Source organism: Mizuhopecten yessoensis, unplaced genomic scaffold (assembly GCF_002113885.1).
Source record: "Mizuhopecten yessoensis strain PY_sf001 unplaced genomic scaffold, ASM211388v2 scaffold716343, whole genome shotgun sequence".
NCBI lineage: Eukaryota > Metazoa > Mollusca > Bivalvia > Pectinida > Pectinidae > Mizuhopecten > Mizuhopecten yessoensis.
In genome coordinates, this window is record NW_018480069.1 from 66,379 (window position 1) to 84,782 (window position 18,404).

Here is an 18,404-nt window from a genome sequence, read left to right on the forward strand (position 1 = left end):
AATTTCAAGCTCATAATGTTATATCCGTAAATGTGATATCAGCCCGGTGTTTCGAATTTTATGTCTGGGAAAGTTAGACTAAGACTGGCTTTAACGACTTGTAAACTATTATCCTAACCTTTAACATTTGTTTTTTTAAGAAAAAACAACATCTTTTTTTACTTCATGAATGTTAAAATTAAGGCTTTGATTTTTTAGAGACTTGTTTAAGATAAATTTTGTGTTACAAACATAAGGTATCTGAACAAAGGTAAACAAAACCTTATGTAACAGCATTTATCTAAGTTTATGCGTTCTTTTAAGAGTTCCATTCGGCCTGGACACGGATAATAGATAGACATGGTGTCTGGACGAGCAACGATGACGTCACCATAGCTGTCAAGGGTTTAGGAAGACTGTATACAACGTACGAGATGGACTTCAAAACCCTAATGTCCGGAACAATTTTAAATACAAGTGCATCTCCATTGACAACAGCAGATGGCATCAGCATAGCAAAATATCTCGAGGGAGAACATAAGATTGCATGGACAGAAGCATTACTGGAGCTTGATGACGTCACCGAGAAAGAGTCTTTATTGTATGACTTAGCCGTGACTTACCACGTGGTAACACAACCTTCACATTTTAATAAAGGGAGGGGTTACAACCTTACACAATCTTGGGTATCTTTGATGTTGCCTACCTCATAATAAGGGAACTGATATAGTTGAGATAGTAAGGAGCTGATATACTGGCAGACATTGTAAGGTAAACTTTGATAGCTCAAACATATACCATATGGAAGCTGGTTATACTTCATATTTAACAGTTTCAATTTGTTTTAATTGTGATAACATTTAGGGTAATTGTAGTAATCTGTGAGCCTTTGCTTTATTGTTTACTTTTACTGCTCAGATTAGGATATTTGGGAAAGATTTTCAGTGTTCCAAAATTGGTTTCATTAAAAATATCAAAAGGAATTTGACAATGAGCTAAAACATCAGTTAAAACATTGGGGAACATACGACTTTAGATGTAGTTAACATTTTGTTAAAGGAAGCAGAAACAGAGGGGTCCTTCATAAGTTATGCTGATACCAAGAGGGCTTTAAATTATGGCTAACGCAAAACTTTTAACTTAATTATGATGATGATAATGGCTATTTGGAACTGAAAACCATACATTTCAGTGTCTTTAGGACATTGTTGATTTCTTATCAAGTCATGGAAGATTGGATTGGGATGATAAGAGAATAAAAACAAAAAAGGTTGGCAATTTAAAGGATATGGTTACACTCTCTGTGAATTAATATTTACAAACAGTGTAATAAATCATTACCAGGTCTTGCCACAATTAGTCGTACAGTTAATGATGCCAACAAAAAGCTGTGATTCCATTCGACACTTTGCATAATTTTCAAAGTCCCTTTTAAATGATAGATAACGACAGATTTTGGAAATATATACATTAAAAGAATTTTCACTTTCTGAAAAACAGGTGGGCAGGTCACGGAAAGCATTGGCTATCTTAAAGGATTTACACCAGACAGGTAAGTAGTAATACATATTCTATCGTTTCTTTGTATAATACAGGATGTATAATTGTTTCCAGTGAAGCACTATACTCTGTTACACGAGTAAAGTAGAATATCGTTATTTTTGCGAGTACGAATTTATTATGTATTCTGCCATACTTGTAATATAAATATATGGCATTCAATGTGAAAAGCGTTATTTTTAAAATATCGCTATTTTTTTAAACTGATAACGACGAAAATACTGATGTATCGAAAGTTTGTTCGAGATAAGAAACGACATATTTGACGCCAAGTTCTAATGAGGTCACGCTTTACGACAAAGATGTGCACTTTTTTGAATTGGTAATTCAACGTAATTGTACCGTTTGCTGTTTTCTGATGGGTTTTCGTAATAAAATGATGGAACAAAAGTGTACCCCCCCCAACCCCCCCNTCTCTATTTGAAACTAAAAATCTACGGTTATAACTGCAGTGAATAATACATATTGTTCTGATTGGCCATTATTTTAAGTGATATTTTCACATGTGAAAAAAACACATTTATTTACAGTGCATCCCTCAATAGACTTTTCCAATCATTTGCTGTTGTACCTCTTATCCAAGGCTCGATCGTTAAATGTAATACCTTTAATTTCAAAGGTACCAGACGTGTTGCGAGCATGCTTAATATCGTCAGGCAGAAGGCCGAGAAATCTGAAGATAAAGAGCCGCACGAAAAGCCAACAAGTACAGTTGCCGAGATGGACCATACCTACCGGAAACTGTGTCGGGAAAACATACAGGTACCCTGCACATTAATATTGGTCCGAGTTGACGGGGAAGACGGTTCCTTTCCTACATTCTAGGCAATGGAGCGAATATTTACTGTAACGTTACAGAACGTGAAACTAATGACTTGGCACGGGTTATAAACTACTCCTGCATTACTGTTACGTTTCTAGGTCGTGGACTTGTTATGTATTGTCATTGTTGTTAACTTGGTAGTCAATGAGTAAATGCTTGTTCTAGCTTATAGCATGAAAAATATTGAACATGCATGGTTGTGAACTCGCTTTGTATCTAATATATATTGTATGATACGTTATGTCATTGGAGGAAACTATAATTCACTTTGTAATTGAAAATATCATGTTTTCATGTTCATTCACTGATTTCAGAGGTATATCCTATGCATTGTAACTTACTCGCCATATCATGAATAAATCTTAAAAAATATTTTCATTCACTCACCATATTACTAGTTAATACTATAATGCATCAAAGTATATACTATAATGCCGTGTTATCTCACCAAGACATCTTTATTCTACTAGTTCTGTCCTATTCTTTAATATATACTACATTGTACAATGCGTTGTATATACATTAATGTTTAGTCGCTTTCACCTGTAGTATAGTGAATGGTTGGTATTTCACGATGGCATAGCAGAGACTTTACAATACATTGGCATTATACTGAATTATGAATAAATACATGTACTTCGTTCCATAGCTACATTGCTGTGCCGTATGGATCAAATTATATAGATATCTGCAATGTTTTGTTATCCTAAGCGAGGTTGGTCATCCGATATTTCAATGAGAACATGGATATGTCTGTATCGCTGTTTCTCCATCGTCTTTTGCATGGTTCCTCCGAATAAAAGAGCCGTTAAAGCACAATGGACATTACCGACAGCCAATAAAGGTGTGAAAAAATGTAACGCAAACAAGCAAGCCAATGCCATACCAACATGAAACCTTCCTAAACCGAACGGAAGGGAAGACATTCAGTATTAGAGTCACAGTCAGAACTAGGCAAGATGTCAATTGAATTATTATCAAGTGAAGCGGTACCATAATGAATACAGGACAATATCTATATCACGGTTACTATAGTTAAATGCTGGTATGTTAATCGTGAAGGTTTTGCGTTAATCAATTGCTATCTCGCTATATCAGGCTATTTGTATTGCATCAATTCCATAACTAGTTGTTTAGGTTCGTATAGTGTCTATCGTATAGACTTTGCATTCATTTTCTAAATACATCATTTGTAATATATATTTAGATACATGAAAGTGACAAACTTTTCCTCCCGATTTGTTCTTTCGGTTTTTTTGAGTATATAAGGTAAAACATGAACCTTAATAATTCGTTACAAAGTCGGTAACTCAACAAGTCACAACATATAATGGTTCGTCTTTACTAATATGCTAACTAATGTAGTAACATTATCAAAAGAAGGAAGGAATTTTCCTGTTTCCCTACCAAAGAAACAGTGTTTTATTTTCAGTCTAAAAACAACCTCCATTGTTACAACAAAGTGACACGAATCCCCTACTACACAGGTAAAGAGGAGGTACTGAGCTACGTACCACGAATATCCAGGTTCCATGACGTCATATCTGACATGGAAATAATGCAAGTCAAGTATGCATGCAAGGCGCATGTAAGTATTGTAAACGAAATTGGTGAATACTAAACCCTTATGCCCTTTTACTATTTGTATATAATGAAGTCTTTATCTAAATCTAACAAACTAAATGACATTTAGATAATGGATTTAAAAAATAAAATTTGATGTGATCACATTAACGTAAAATATAATTAAAACCAATTACTTTAAATTTTAGTGAAATTTAATCATATTGACCGAGTTATAAGTGATAAAAATGATTCCATGTCTAGTGTCGAATCTTGTTATTTCTATGTCTGCAGTTATCGCCAGCCAACGTCATTGGTCGATTTGGCAAAGTCATGCCTAATTATAAAACTAGAACCGGTGAAACGTAAGTATGTTGACTGGCAGATACGTAGCAGAAAACTACGTAATACATCATTGGAATCATATTAAAAGAGGCTGCTCAAGAATCGAGCAATAACACATACTAAGGATAAAAGCGGTCTGTTTAATTGTATAACCGTAACAAATATGAAATGGTTATTTCTTTATCTGTAAATATCCTTCTCAATACTTTTGAATAATTACTGGTCTATTGTATAAGTATTGCGTTGTTCGACTAAGCCTTTTTCATATGCTGAAGGCGCAACTAGATAGAAAGTCAACGCTGTTGTTCGGGTGGCCATATGATGCTATTAACATACTTGCTTTACAGACAAACGTATATTTGTTAAAATTAAAATATTGTAAGGATTTGGTTGACTTACAGTGTAACTGTTTTAACTCTTTGACACAGTGCATGGATAGAACCGTCAGAGAAAATTGCCAAAAAACTAGAAAATAGAGTTGAACTGTTAACGGGACTAGATACATTCTATCGTGAAGAAATGCAAACTACGGAACATTTCGAGGTAAGACCAATATACATTTATACATGTGATTTAACTACTACGGAAGTCGGTATAACAGAAATATTGAGTATTTCGTATCAGTTATTTCATTCTCTCATGCATGACATTTTAAATCGTTTTTAGATAACAATCAGCACAATATCCACATTTGAATACCAGATGCACTACCTAAGTATTGCAAAGTAAAATGCAATTGCAACTCTGTAAGATTTAACGACTTTTTTTCCATCAGAAAGAGACAGGTTTTTAGATGAAAAGGCTATAACTTCCAGATTTGATACAACCTAATTTAGGATTTGCTTTGTGATGAGGAACGAATTGATAAAGGATTAACTTATACTGTGTAACAATGACCTAAAAAACCACCGATTGATGTATGTGTCGGCATCATAAAATCAAACAATGTTTCACTAAAAATAGTGCTGGTCAGGTGAAACTGTATTCACAGCATAAACACGTGTTTATATGACTTTTGCTGTTATGTTTTGATAAATTTCGGCAGAAGATATGTAAGCAATATACGTATTGAACGTATCAATGACTGGTCGATACCGTCTTTTCCCTTTGTCAGGATATGCCTCAATCAGTCAGAGCTTGACAAAGGGACCAGTCGGTCTTGAAATGTTGCGATACGATTAAAACGTATATTGCTTGTATAAACAGAAACGCTTTGGTAATAACAGATATGCAGTTTAGATTTTAGGTATTTCCTCCTTTTAAATCATAAGATATTAAAATGTGTCGGCTGTTCAGGAGGTAGTGGGTGAAATAAATAAAAAATTGTACAGGTGCTTGTGTTCCGCCGTAAATCATGGTCAGTATTTTATATCCTATCGTGTAGTTAATTATTGAACACGTGAAATATATCTTTTCATAAGTATATATGACTTCTGCTGTCACGTATTGCGAAACTTCAGAAACATAATTTTCAGGTCTCGCATGTCAAAATTAGTTATGTAATCATCAAATGAGCTACCTTTTGTAGGTTCGATAGGGTCAGTTGTCTGTGCGACATACGACAGCCGCCGTGGTATCAATAGTCAGATCTAGGAAAGTTTATATGTAGATTACCGATGACAAACATGTAGGTAAATGTTATAATAACTGTAAGTTTGTTAAATATATAGTTATTGAAGGTGATCATGACACAACACCGTTTATTCCCCTAGTTGGTTAACTACGGGCTCGGCGGACACTACCTAAATCACTATGATTCACTAGATGTAAGTATGCTTTATTACCCAAAAATGACTTGTACTGTGTGCTTCCATTAGTTATTAGGGTAACCTGACACACTGTCCTCTGTGGCATCTCCCAAATTACTGAATACCTGGTAAAAGTCATGTATATTTATGCTTTGTACCATAATACGTAAATCATAAAAAATGAATGTGAATTATTCTTACTCAATTGTTAACATTCTTAAGATCACACTCTTCGGAACTGAATTAGATTTTTGTATGTTTTATTATTGCCCTATGAAGCTAATTGTTTGCATATGTTTGATACTTATTAATATGATTTATTATTTTGTTTATTTTTCAGTTAAATAAAATCAAGACTATTAACCGGGATTACGCTTTGGGAGACAGATTTGCGACATGGATGTTTTACGTAAGTAGTAATAACACGAAAATACATGGCAGGATTTTCTTAATATTCCATTCCCTTGTTTTTTAGCCTTGATTAGTTTATGTGAAATAAGTGTATAGGTAACATTATATTATGTCATACTGCTACATTATAAACATGTCTCATTCTTAGTTGTTGTTATGATTCTTTTGCATTAAATCTTGTATTTACAAAGGCCGTTACATGTATACCATTGGTTCGTTAACTGCGTGTTATCCGATCAGTTGAAAAAAAACTTTTTATTTTTGTCTCCAAATAACCCGGAGTTATGTAGTATTCCCGCACCATGTTGAGTCTTCATGTAGTAACCCCGTACTATAATGAGGCTGTATGTAGTACCCCATACTATAATGAGGCTGTATGTAGTAACCCCGTACTAGGTTGAGACTGTATGTAGTAGCCCCGTACTATGTTGACACTTTATGTAGTAACCCTGTACTATGTTGAGGCTGTATGTAGTAACCCCGTACTATGTTGAGGCTGTATGTAGTAACCCCGTACTATGTTTAGGCTGTATGTAGTAATCCCGTACTATGTTGAGGCTTTATGTAGTAACCCCGTACTATGTTGAGGCTGTATGCAGTAACCCCGTACTATGTTGAGAATGTATGTAGTAACCCCGTACTATGTTGAGGCTGTATGTAGTAACCCCGTACTATGTTGAGACTGTATGTAGTAACCCCGTACTATGTTGATGCTGTATGTAGTAACCCCGTACTATGTTAAGACTGTATGTTATTTCCCTGTACTATGTTGAGACTGTATGTTAATTCCCTGTACTATGTTGAGACTGTATGTAGTAACCCCGTACTATGTTGAGACTGTATGTAGTAACCCCGTACTATGTTGATTCTTTATGTAGTAACCCCGTACTATGTTGAGAGTGTATGTTATTTCCCTGTACTATGTTGAGAGTGTATGTTATTTCCCTGTACTATGTTGAGACTGTATGTTATTTCCCTGTACTATGTTGAGACTGTATGTAGTAACCCCGTACTATGTTGAGACTGTATGTAGTAACCCCGTACTATGTTGACATTTCATGTAGTAGCCCCGTATTATGTTGAGACTGTATGTAGTAGCCCCGTACTATGTTGATACTTTAAGAAGTATCCCTACTTTTTTGAATAACGCCAAGACATGAGGTTTTTTTCCATTCAGAAGGGAAAACAGCTTTTCTGATAGATCAATTAAACAACATAGTGGGAGGCTATGACATTGTTCTGGCTAGCCTTCATCATACGGTTACTGATCTCATCAGGGCCAACTGCCTTTCTTTTATCTAGAATAGATAAAAGATCAAAAACTTCATAAGCAACATAGTGGGAGGCTATGACATTGCTATAATATTATTAACTTCATTTCTTATGCTTGTTATACATATAACAACATAAGTGAGAGAGTTTTGACATTTTCTATGAAAATTAGGTAAAGTGACATGGAATTCATCAGTACATGACATTGAAGCGAAATAATTAATTAGAACTTGGACGTTTTCTTGGTCACTGTATGCCACTGTTGAACAGTCATTAACCGAATAATCCAAAGAGGAATATATCTGGCAGGAGAAGAGAAAAAACTGTTTAAAATTTTCTAAAATTCGCGTGGATTTTTATTTTTAGATTTGGTGATTAGGGCTTTCTTTTTCATATTATTAACTTCATTTCTTATGCTCTTATATTTTGACCAATCATCCGGGCGCTTTGAACTTAATGCTTTGTACTTCATTATGTCACGTATACGTCAGTGTTTCCGTAAGACAGTAACAAACCAAGGTTTATCTGAAGGGCGAAAACATATTTTAGAATTTGGGATACATGTACTAGCTAGTACTAATTATTTTGCTGTAAGGTTTTCTACTGCACAGTCAGTAGAAGGTGCATTACAAATCAGGTCTTGCCAGTTTACTGCCATTATCAAATCATTATTTTTTTAAACTGTCTGCTCTATTGCAGTTCCAAATAAGTCTTTCATAAGATGTCTTGCAACAATGAGAAAAAGATAAATTCATAACAGTAGCTTTGTGATCGCTAATTGTATCTACATAAGCAATTCCGCTATTCACACACTTTATGTTGGTAGTAATAAATATAGGATCAAGAAGTGTAGCTGTATCGGCAGTTACACGAGTTGCCTCTGTAATAGTGTTATAAAGCTTTAGTTAGATGTTAAGACCTCTAATTTGCTATTACAACGTTTCAAATCGACATTAAAATCACCAAGAATACCTACATCAGAACAATACTCGCATACAGTTTCAATCGACCATTCAAAATTTTCATAAAATGTATTACTAGAGTTTGGAGGTCTGTAAAATAATCCTATCATAATTCGTCTGTTGTGACACATCACTTCCGCCCAAATACATTCGATAGAAGCTTGTTCAAACTCACGTTTGCGTATGGCTTGGCTCTGATAATATCATAGACGTAAATAATAACCCCTTCCCCATGCGCATTTCTATCTTTACGTATCAATAAAGAGTAACCGGGAATAGTTAGAGGCTCATTTTCAACAGAGTCATCTAGGTGTGTCTCTGTGAAGCACAGGATATCAAAGTCACTTATAATAGAAACGAAAATGTATTCCTTATGCTTCTAACGTTTGATTGCAATGTACTTAAATGGAAATAACTTACATTGTAAGGGCCGGGGTTTCTTTCAATATCTCCACTAAGAAGAAAAATGATAAGTAGAAACGGAAAGTCGGTACTGTAGAATCCCGATGCAAGTAGCGCATAATTCACACAAGTAAAGGAGGCATTGAAACATGTCACAATATTGTCTTTCAAGACAGATATGGCAAATTGAACAATTAAAGGAAATTTCAGTGTGATTTTGGAGGAAGTGATGAACGAGTGGTTACTACCATGGAACTTCCGATGGATACCCTATATGCTTCCAGAGAATTACCCATTTTCGCGTAAACAATACAAAAAGCACATTAAGTGATGGACATCGATCAGAATACAATCGACACCGTGAAAAGTAGGGATAGAGGGTAAGGTCATGAAAGTAAGATAAAAAGGCAGCAGATATAGAGGAGTCAATGACGAAATCGTGTTAGAAGAGATAGAAGTCGGAGGTAAGAACAAAAAGTGTAGCTTGTATACATACATATGTAAGGGAACGAAGTCTAAATACATCTCCGACAAAAACAAAGGGTCAAACAGCGGTCCTTGAAAATTATTAAAGTTAAGAAAGAGAACAGATATTTCAAGGAGTATGAAGTTGAATGAGAGATACAAATACATATATATGTACACATTGGTGAACTTAATAGAAGTATGAAATGATTTCATATACAATTACGAGGTTCAATAATACAATATTCAGACCATGATTTATATTTGACAAACAACATATTTAAAACATTTAACATGCACAGTTACACTTGTCACAGCACATTATCATTCGCACTAACGCAATATTTCTTGTGCACTCCCATACACACCATAATGCAAACAAGTCGGGTCGGGTGTACCCATGTCGCTTGGCTGTATAATTGTATAATACTTTGTAGATGTTCGTATCAGACTATTCCATATATCGTTTACTAAAGACTATAGTCGATGATTGAGTGTTACATTCAATAATTTTACTTATATCTAATGCCCGTACCGAAAACACCATTACTAAATTTAAGAAAGTATAGACAGAAAGATATGCCGATAAATGTAGCTAGAATATAGAAACATACTTAAAAAATCAAGTGTATATGTTTAACCACGAACCGTATATATTGTTAAGCAATTCCTCAATTTACACCAATCACGATTGTTATCGCACAACGTTAGTCCATCGAGCGCACAAATGTGCGCAAGCAATGCTCATCAAATTTGTATCGTTCGTACATCGTGCACATCCCGCACATCGTGTAATGTTGTGCACACCCCGCACATCGTGTAATGTTGTGCGATCCCACAACTGTATGTTGAGACGTCCGATATATGTTTTTTTGTTTTTTGTTTTTGTTTAGATGAGTGAGGTAGATTTAATATATTTTGTTTAGATGAGTGATGTAGATTTAATATATTTTGTTTAGATGAGTGATGTAGATTTAATATATTTTGTTTAGATGAGTGATGTAGATTTAATATATTTTGTTTAGATGAGTGATGTAGAAGCAGGAGGCGCCACGGTGTTCCCAAAGCTCAATCTAAGAATACTTCCAGTGAAAGTGAGTACTAATAAGGAATAATTATATAATATAAACTGTCAAAAATATAAATCGTTTTACAAAGGAGAATAGGCTGAGGAATGTGATTTATGATTAATTATGATTATGTTTATGAATTCATATTGAAGTTCAAGTTAGAAACCATGATAAGGTGTACAAACTATTTTAATCAAAGAAAGTACTTATTACAGTACTGAGATAATGAAAGCCTACGTTGAACAGTGAAAACGAATCACTCCATATGGCATTGAGAGAATAAATTTGTATTTAAATCACCACCGTGTTTTAAACCTGTGGTATTGTTTTATAAACCAACCGGTAAAATAGATGTTGCGAATAAGATAAAAAAAAACACCAATGAAATCGTTTGAAAATATTGATAAATATGTAATTGTTGCCATATCCTACTTTCTGTTGAATCCCCTTTCATATTAGCGAGACGGTGAATTTGTCATTAGTTTCGCATCAATCAAATTGAAACCGAAGAAACTCAAATATTGTCGAGACGATGTACAATGTACACTGTATTGGAAATGCGTAAGAGACCAGGACATCAATGAGCGCGAACTAACAACTATGTTATGGATAAACTTCTTTGTTATCAATTAATTAAGTACAAGATACATGTACAAGAAAAATAATCTTTTACAGATTTTATAGCTTAAAAACTTGTTAAGCTTAGGTTGTCCTTTATTGAACTTTAATGATGTTTAGTTTTTTGTCGAATTTTTACTGGTGCAAAAAATGCCGAATGATATAGTTTTTATCACAAAATGATTTCAATAATTTTCATTCTTTTTTATTGCTTCAAAATATTAAATGATTTGAGATAGGGTATAAAACATCATACTTGAATATTTGTACAATAATGTACCCAATAAAGCGTTGTTTTACAGGTATTGCAAGCATTTTGCAGAGTTGTCATGAACGTGCTTTCATAAGAAATGTATGGTAACATTCTTTTACGTGATGAATCTGTTGCTATTTTAGGGATCCGCTGTTTTCTGGTACAACTTACTGCCAAGCGGTGTCCGTGACGAACGGTCCATGCATGGATCGTGTCCAGTATTACTAGGGTCAAAATGGAGTAAGTGTGAGAACATATCACATATATTTCACCAAACAGCGAATTTGCTTGTCTTTGTGTAAGATAAAAAAAAAATGTTGGCTTGTCAGTTAGACATGTAGCATCGATTTTGCGTGCTTCCTTTATTTGAGAATATATATAATAACGATATAAAAAGAAAACCATGTACGATTCCTAATTTTACTCATTATAGTATTTCGTTTGTATGATTTGAGGATATGTAAATGTGTGTAAACAGTGGATAGATATTGTTTTCCTCAGACTTATTCAAACCATTACTCCTAAATACTCACTTACAGACGTATAACGTGAGGTTGAGGCTAAAGTAGGACATGAATTAAAGACTTCTACGAGTTGCAATCCTGCGCAACGAGTATAATCAATAAACAGTACGTATATATCGGATTATGCTAGTCTAAGGGTTAAATGTATGAATTACGTATAGTAATTGCACTGTGCTGCTTATATTTGTATTTAAATAACCTTTGTTTCAGTAACTACAAAGTGGATACTTGAAATTGGTCAAGAATTCCGGCAACCATGCAAAAGAAATCCTTTGGATGAACATTTCTAAATTTTTATCGCATCGAGCAATCATCATGAATAACTTTCTTTGGATGTACATTTTCTGTGAATACATCTGCGACATCGAATCAGCTGCTTCGTCAGAGGTTTATTTCTCTTGTTTCAGGTGTAAAAGTATGAGTCCGTCATACTAACTCAATAAACAAAGTACGCGTCAATGTGCGTCATGTAATGTGTAAATCAAATGCACTGGCATATTGTTTTGTTTATTTGGCTTTATTTTTGGTAGGTTCAAAAAATAATTGATCGTCTGAGTTTGGGAAAAATATAAAGCGTCGTCCTCGAATAGGAAGTATGTGTTAACATGGGTTATAAAAGCTTCGTCTCTTTCACAAAGATTATTCAACATTAAACTTTTTGATTGATATCACAATATTTTGGAATGTTGATGAGTGAAGAGTTGTTAAATTAAAAATTAATAAAAACTCATAATGATTGGCAACACAGACAATATATGACCCGAAATTTCATAAAAAAATATTAGCAATACAAAAAATTAGTTGACAACAAAACAAAAGGAAAAGCACCATGATAGCCCACAAAAAAAGACGTAAGGAAAAACCAGGGAAAGACATCAATGATGATGGCTAACCAACGGCAGTACGATTTTAATTTACATCTTTTGTTTCCATAGAAGACGTAGATATCGAATTTAGATGTCGGAATCCAAAACGCAGTATCACAGCTGGTTCATATTCTCTTTTATAAATGTATGACGTCATATGTAATTGTTTAACTGACGCGTATTTAATTGTAAAAATACTAACCGAACTCCTGTTTTGTTTAAACCACTCGTAAACAATACAAAATGATTATCCGGATATCAGTAATATGTCTCATGATCCGAGCAATTCAAAGTTGGGTAATAGTGTGTAGCGATTCAAAGTTGGGAAATAGTTTGTAGCAATACAAAGTTGGGTAATAGTGTGTAGCAATACAAAGTTGGGTAATAGTGTGTAGCAATACGAAGTTGGGTAATAGTTTGTAGCAATACAAAGTTGGGTAATAGTGTGTAGCGATTCAAAGTTGGGTAATATTGTGTAGCAATACAAAGTTGGGTAATATTGTGTAGCAATACAAAGTTGGGTTTTAGTGTGTAGCAATACAAAGTTGGGTAATAGTGTGTAGCAATACAAAGTTGGGTAATAGTGTGTAGCAATATAAAGTTGGGTAATAGTGTGTAGCAATACAAAGCTGGGTAATATTGTGTAGCAATACAAGGTTGGGTAATAGTGTATAGCAATACAAAGTTGGGTAATAGTGGGTAATAATACAAAGCTGGGGAATAGTTTGTAGCAACAATCAAATTGCCATCGCAGCGAGCAGAGTTCTCGAAGCGAAGCGATAAAGAAAATCCGTTACAGTAACGATATGCTATATCGATTATATTAATATGTGTCTTATGATTGACGAATGTTTCACTTTTTCATTAAACTTTATTGATATAATATTAGATAAAATTAAGTCAGTTAAATGTTAGGAATAACCAGAATAATTTTTGGGGTTAAACGGTTTATACCGTAAAAAGTACTTTACATAAACCTGCGAAGCAGTTTCAATACAAAAGTAAAGTTTTGTACGTTATATACCGTATAACCCCAAAGCTAATCAAGATTATCCCTTATAACTGAATGTAAAGGGATAGAAAACACTTTTTAGTTCATCATCGAGTAATTTCAACCAATCAGAAGTAGGAATTACAAATACCGCGCCAAACACTGCGGTATACGATGTCATCGCTTTTTGTGTGTTTTATTTGTAATATTATATTTGTATTTTAAGTTTTTTCTTTAAATTAGATAAAGGGATTATTTTCGAACTTACCCGAACATCGTATCATTTGGGTTGGAACTAAACCACACTCAAGACATAGATATAATGAATATCAAATACACATCATTTTATAATGAAGGTGAAGGTAAATGCTGAACTTTTCATGGTCTATTCAGACAAAACAATTAGCAAATGGATTCTGGTAACAGTTTTATAACAACACAGTAAGTTTGTTCTGGTAACTGTTTCATAATAGTTATTTTATAACCTTTTCATACCACTATATTGATAATTGTTTAACTGGCAACAATGTGCTATTGACGGCATTTGATCTCTCTTAAACGAGTGTGCGTCTAAGTGAGGAACTGTTGAGGTTAGTGATTTACCAGTACCCAATAATTGCTAAACCGCTGCTTCATTCAGAGTGCGACGCTGCTACTATAGTGTCCATGTGTTTTGTTGAGTGTTGCTGGTCAGATTAAAGGTTACAACACACGTTGGTATCACCTCAACAGTGTATATTAACCGTTTATCAACCTATCGATGCACCTTGATAGTTATTGCAGTATATTGCTGTCCTCTTGGTTCGTTCATATTTTCTTTTGTTGTCTATGTGTTGACGTATTGATTGGTATACTTTGATATTGTACTAACATATTTTCTTTTGTTGTCTATGTGTTGACGTATTGATTGGTATACTTTGATATTGTACTAACATATTTGAAGCATTTTTGAAAGATGTTTGCTACGTATCAGAAAGCTCTTGATAATTTCTATATGTGTAGTAGGGGTATATTTAAAGCTTAGGATATTTTATTATCACGTTAATTATTAGGTGGAAAATATCATTAATTGTGGCTTTTATCAACAGTGTCAAGCAGTTATCTGAACATGTCTTGTGAGCCTTGAATAATCTATAACACTGTTGCCAGCAGTTCTATTGGTTTTTTTTTCCTGTGTCTATGTTTAAAGGGAGAAAGGTCAATACATTTTATGTGTATGCTTCACTTCCCTAAAATGTGACGAGGTTAACGGACTCGGTGAAAGTGTACGTTTTATGCAACACGTAAGATATATGAACTATACTTTATCTTATGAACAATAACATCTAACCACCTGAGATATAGGTAACGTTCCTTTCTCTTCCGGTTTGAGTCGGGGGTATTGTGGGATTTCATGAAATTGTTCCGTGTTGATTGATGTCACCTCGGCTTTGTGTCGTGACGCCATGTAACATATTTTATTTATGACTTTAATCAATTCTCATTTTGACATCACAAATCTGATGGTTACTCGCCTAAGAAGAAATACATGTAAATAATTTAGCTGGTCTTCCTAGCAATGAAGTGGTGTCCCCATTTCTGAAGGGCACATTTACAAATATTTCAAGTTCTGCTAAAATTGGACTCAATAAAATTACCAAATGTTAACTGTGTCGTTTGCCTATGAAATTTACCAGATTAACGTTTCATGCGCGTATGAATACGCGCTAGTTTTATTAATACTTAAATCTATGAATTCATCAACAAAAATTGAATAGGAAATTTAAGATATTTTTTTTATGTGTGAGATTCTTCATAATTTGGAAGTATTGATATCATCGTGCTCCAGTATGTTGTATGATGGTCCTTCAATGACGGACTATATTGTTTTACATTACGTCAATAAGTAGACTTGTATAAGATCCAGAATCACGGACAAACTAACAGAATGGACCTACACTAGTTCAATATATTGAAAAAAACACATGTTGATTGAAATATAAGGATTGAAACTTGCTTTGGTCGATATCATTGGTGATGAATTGAGTTGGTCTTGAAACTATAATAAACTTCGAAGAGTTTATTAAATTTGTTTCAAGATCTACTCAATTTATCACCTCTTGAAATCGACAAAACCAAGATTCAATCCTTAAATAGACGGTACCAAATTACTTCCAAACATCGTACACATACATAAATAGCAGGAAGTGTCACTCCTCAAATTCGTATTTATCTCCCGAAGCACAACATCAATAACCTCTAACCACACTGATACTCCAGGCAGTGCGAATCCTGTACCAGTGGATTTTCGGATGTCTATTTGTGACAGTTTTTGCTATTGATTCGAATTTCAAGAGCTCACTTTGAATATCGGGATTTCCGTAATGGATGTTGATAGATGACGAACAAACTTTAAAAACAGAGTTTCTTTGAGAAAAGCTCGTCAACTGAATGAAAATATTCAATAATATAAATTTATGCGATTGAGGGTCGATTCTTTAAAAATTATGTGCATTTCACGACGATTTTCATTGTAACTATTCCTTTGTTTATACTCTGTCCTAGTTAATCAATTTTGAGATCGAATAACAGTTTTTATCCAAACTACAGTATTTTATGCTTTTTTTCCTTTCCGATGATGTGCATGGTACATGTTTTCGTTGTTTCTATTTGCGCTGAATACACTCGACCATGATAGCCGGTAGTAACGGGTAAAGCTATGCTTCGTTCTAGCATGTAAGCTGTCCGTGGGAATGGTAAGCTGTCCGTGGGAATGGTAAGCTGTCCGTGGGAATGTTAGTTTTGATCAACTTAATTTCTTACACGTTTATAATACAAAAACCTACACATCACGAAATGATACAAAAACCTACACATCACGAAATGTCTCGAAACAATGCACCGATTCTCATGTCCCAGTCACAAGTACTACAGGAAAACGAAAACATTGATTCGCTTCAGACAGCAAATTTAAATTAAGCCCTCTCCGCCATTTTACATTTTAAGACAGACGGTATATATTCAACGAACAACTCGGGTAATGTAATTCCGTTCCATAAGCGTGTATTGTACCTATCTTAAAATTTGATCATTGCAATGTAAAACCAGAAAGGTTTTTTTAATCATTTCTATCAGTAAGCTTATTATCAATTCTCTTGAACCCTTGAACACAAAGTGTTTAAGGAGGCTCCACCCTTTCGCAATGAGCCAGCAGAATTAAATGAAAGTTTCACATAATGGTTATGTCACTATGTAGAGATGATTTTATGAAAATCTAAGCATTTCGATAAACTGGGGATTTTTTTAAATACCGAAAAATTGAGTTTTTGTCAAATTCAACACTTTCACATTTTTTGAGCGTGAGGCATTGTTCATAACTATAACAAAAATAAAATATATGAAAAGAAACATTGCTTATCAACCCTACAAATATTGTATTTATCATAAAATATCTACAACATGTTACAAACAGCGTTTTTTATTGAAACTGTATGGAAGTTACTATATTCAAGCTTAACGCAAACAGGACACATTGTTTCAATCAAAAAGAGTGAAAAATTGAACCAAATACACACAAAGTCTTTATAATTAATTTATTTTACATTTTACAATAATTTTGATCCTGGTGATAGTTGTCTACCTGGAAAAAAATCGGAACTTTTTGCAGAGGGATAGAATTTATACAATGACACTTATTTTCTTTACTATACCTAAAAACGACGGAAATAAATTAAATTACTATATTTAATTGTCATTTTACTGTTCTTTTATGGGACATAATTACTCTCAATCATGACTTTGGACATCATTCCATAGCCCGCTTACGCATGGTATATTAACATGTCAGGTATAGTATGCCGTTATTACGTGCACGCACATGCCACATGCACTTGCATTTTATAGGGATCTTGATATTTAACAAACCACTATTTTCAAAGAGTTATTGTAATTGCATTTGTGAACCGATTTATCTGAACGAGCGTAACTCGCTTGACAACAAAAGTCGTAGCGACCAAGAGCTTGTGAACTACTGTTAGCACGTGATACGTACAGGTGAGGTTGGTAAACAAAACACATCAGTCTGCATCCATGCGCCTCATGTACGACCTTTTTGAAGTTGTCTGATCGTATGTCAGTGTTTTCCCGTGAGTTAGTAAATGTCTTTGTATCATAAGCTTTATTTCTGAAGTACGTGTGATTATACATTTCCAAGTTACGTCTCGATATCGGGTGTTGATATATCATCGTCACGCAAATGTACTATTGTTTACCCGGTGTTACTATAATTTACACTACGGTAATGGTTGCCCGATACGCAGTACGGAAATGACGACAGGAAAATACGATAAGAAAAACATGTATATTACGAAGGGTGGGAAGTCCTTAATCGTTAATCTGTCAATAAGAGAAATTGCATGATGGCTCACATTTAGACACGATGGTTAATATCTCTTAGCAAACATGTATAACCAAGCAGGTTTTCGTACGAGAAATTCTGCCAGCGGGCACACTTTTAAGATGTATCATTGTCAGGTGCTTAACGGAAAACGTCGATACAAATACAGACCTAAAT

General features: G+C 34.2%; 1 protein-coding gene across 1 annotated transcript; it reads left to right on the forward strand.

Annotated features, from left to right (window-relative positions):
- Nucleotides 1-321: 321 nt before the first annotated feature.
- On the forward strand, nucleotides 322-12,543 carry LOC110443372 (prolyl 4-hydroxylase subunit alpha-1-like). The gene is made up of 11 exons (XM_021487551.1): nucleotides 322-608; nucleotides 1,480-1,531; nucleotides 2,159-2,301; nucleotides 3,795-3,950; nucleotides 4,220-4,290; nucleotides 4,699-4,813; nucleotides 5,983-6,036; nucleotides 6,359-6,427; nucleotides 10,556-10,624; nucleotides 11,615-11,711; nucleotides 12,206-12,543. Exons 1-11 carry the CDS (start codon nucleotides 414-416, stop codon nucleotides 12,283-12,285), a joined length of 1,101 nt encoding a protein of 366 aa, XP_021343226.1. The 5' UTR covers nucleotides 322-413; the 3' UTR covers nucleotides 12,286-12,543.
- The last annotated feature ends 5,861 nt before the right edge of the window (nucleotides 12,544-18,404 follow it).

Excerpts from the sequence above, each read along its gene's own strand:
- LOC110443372 (XM_021487551.1), top strand. The coding sequence starts at position 414 with ATGGACTTCAAAACCCTAATGTCCGGAACAATTTTAAATACAAGTGCA. Across the intron at positions 609-1,479 it reads TAGCCGTGACTTACCACGTG|GTGGGCAGGTCACGGAAAGC; the intron begins GTAACACAACCT and ends TCTGAAAAACAG. Across the intron at positions 11,712-12,205 it reads ATTACTAGGGTCAAAATGGA|TAACTACAAAGTGGATACTT; the intron begins GTAAGTGTGAGA and ends CCTTTGTTTCAG.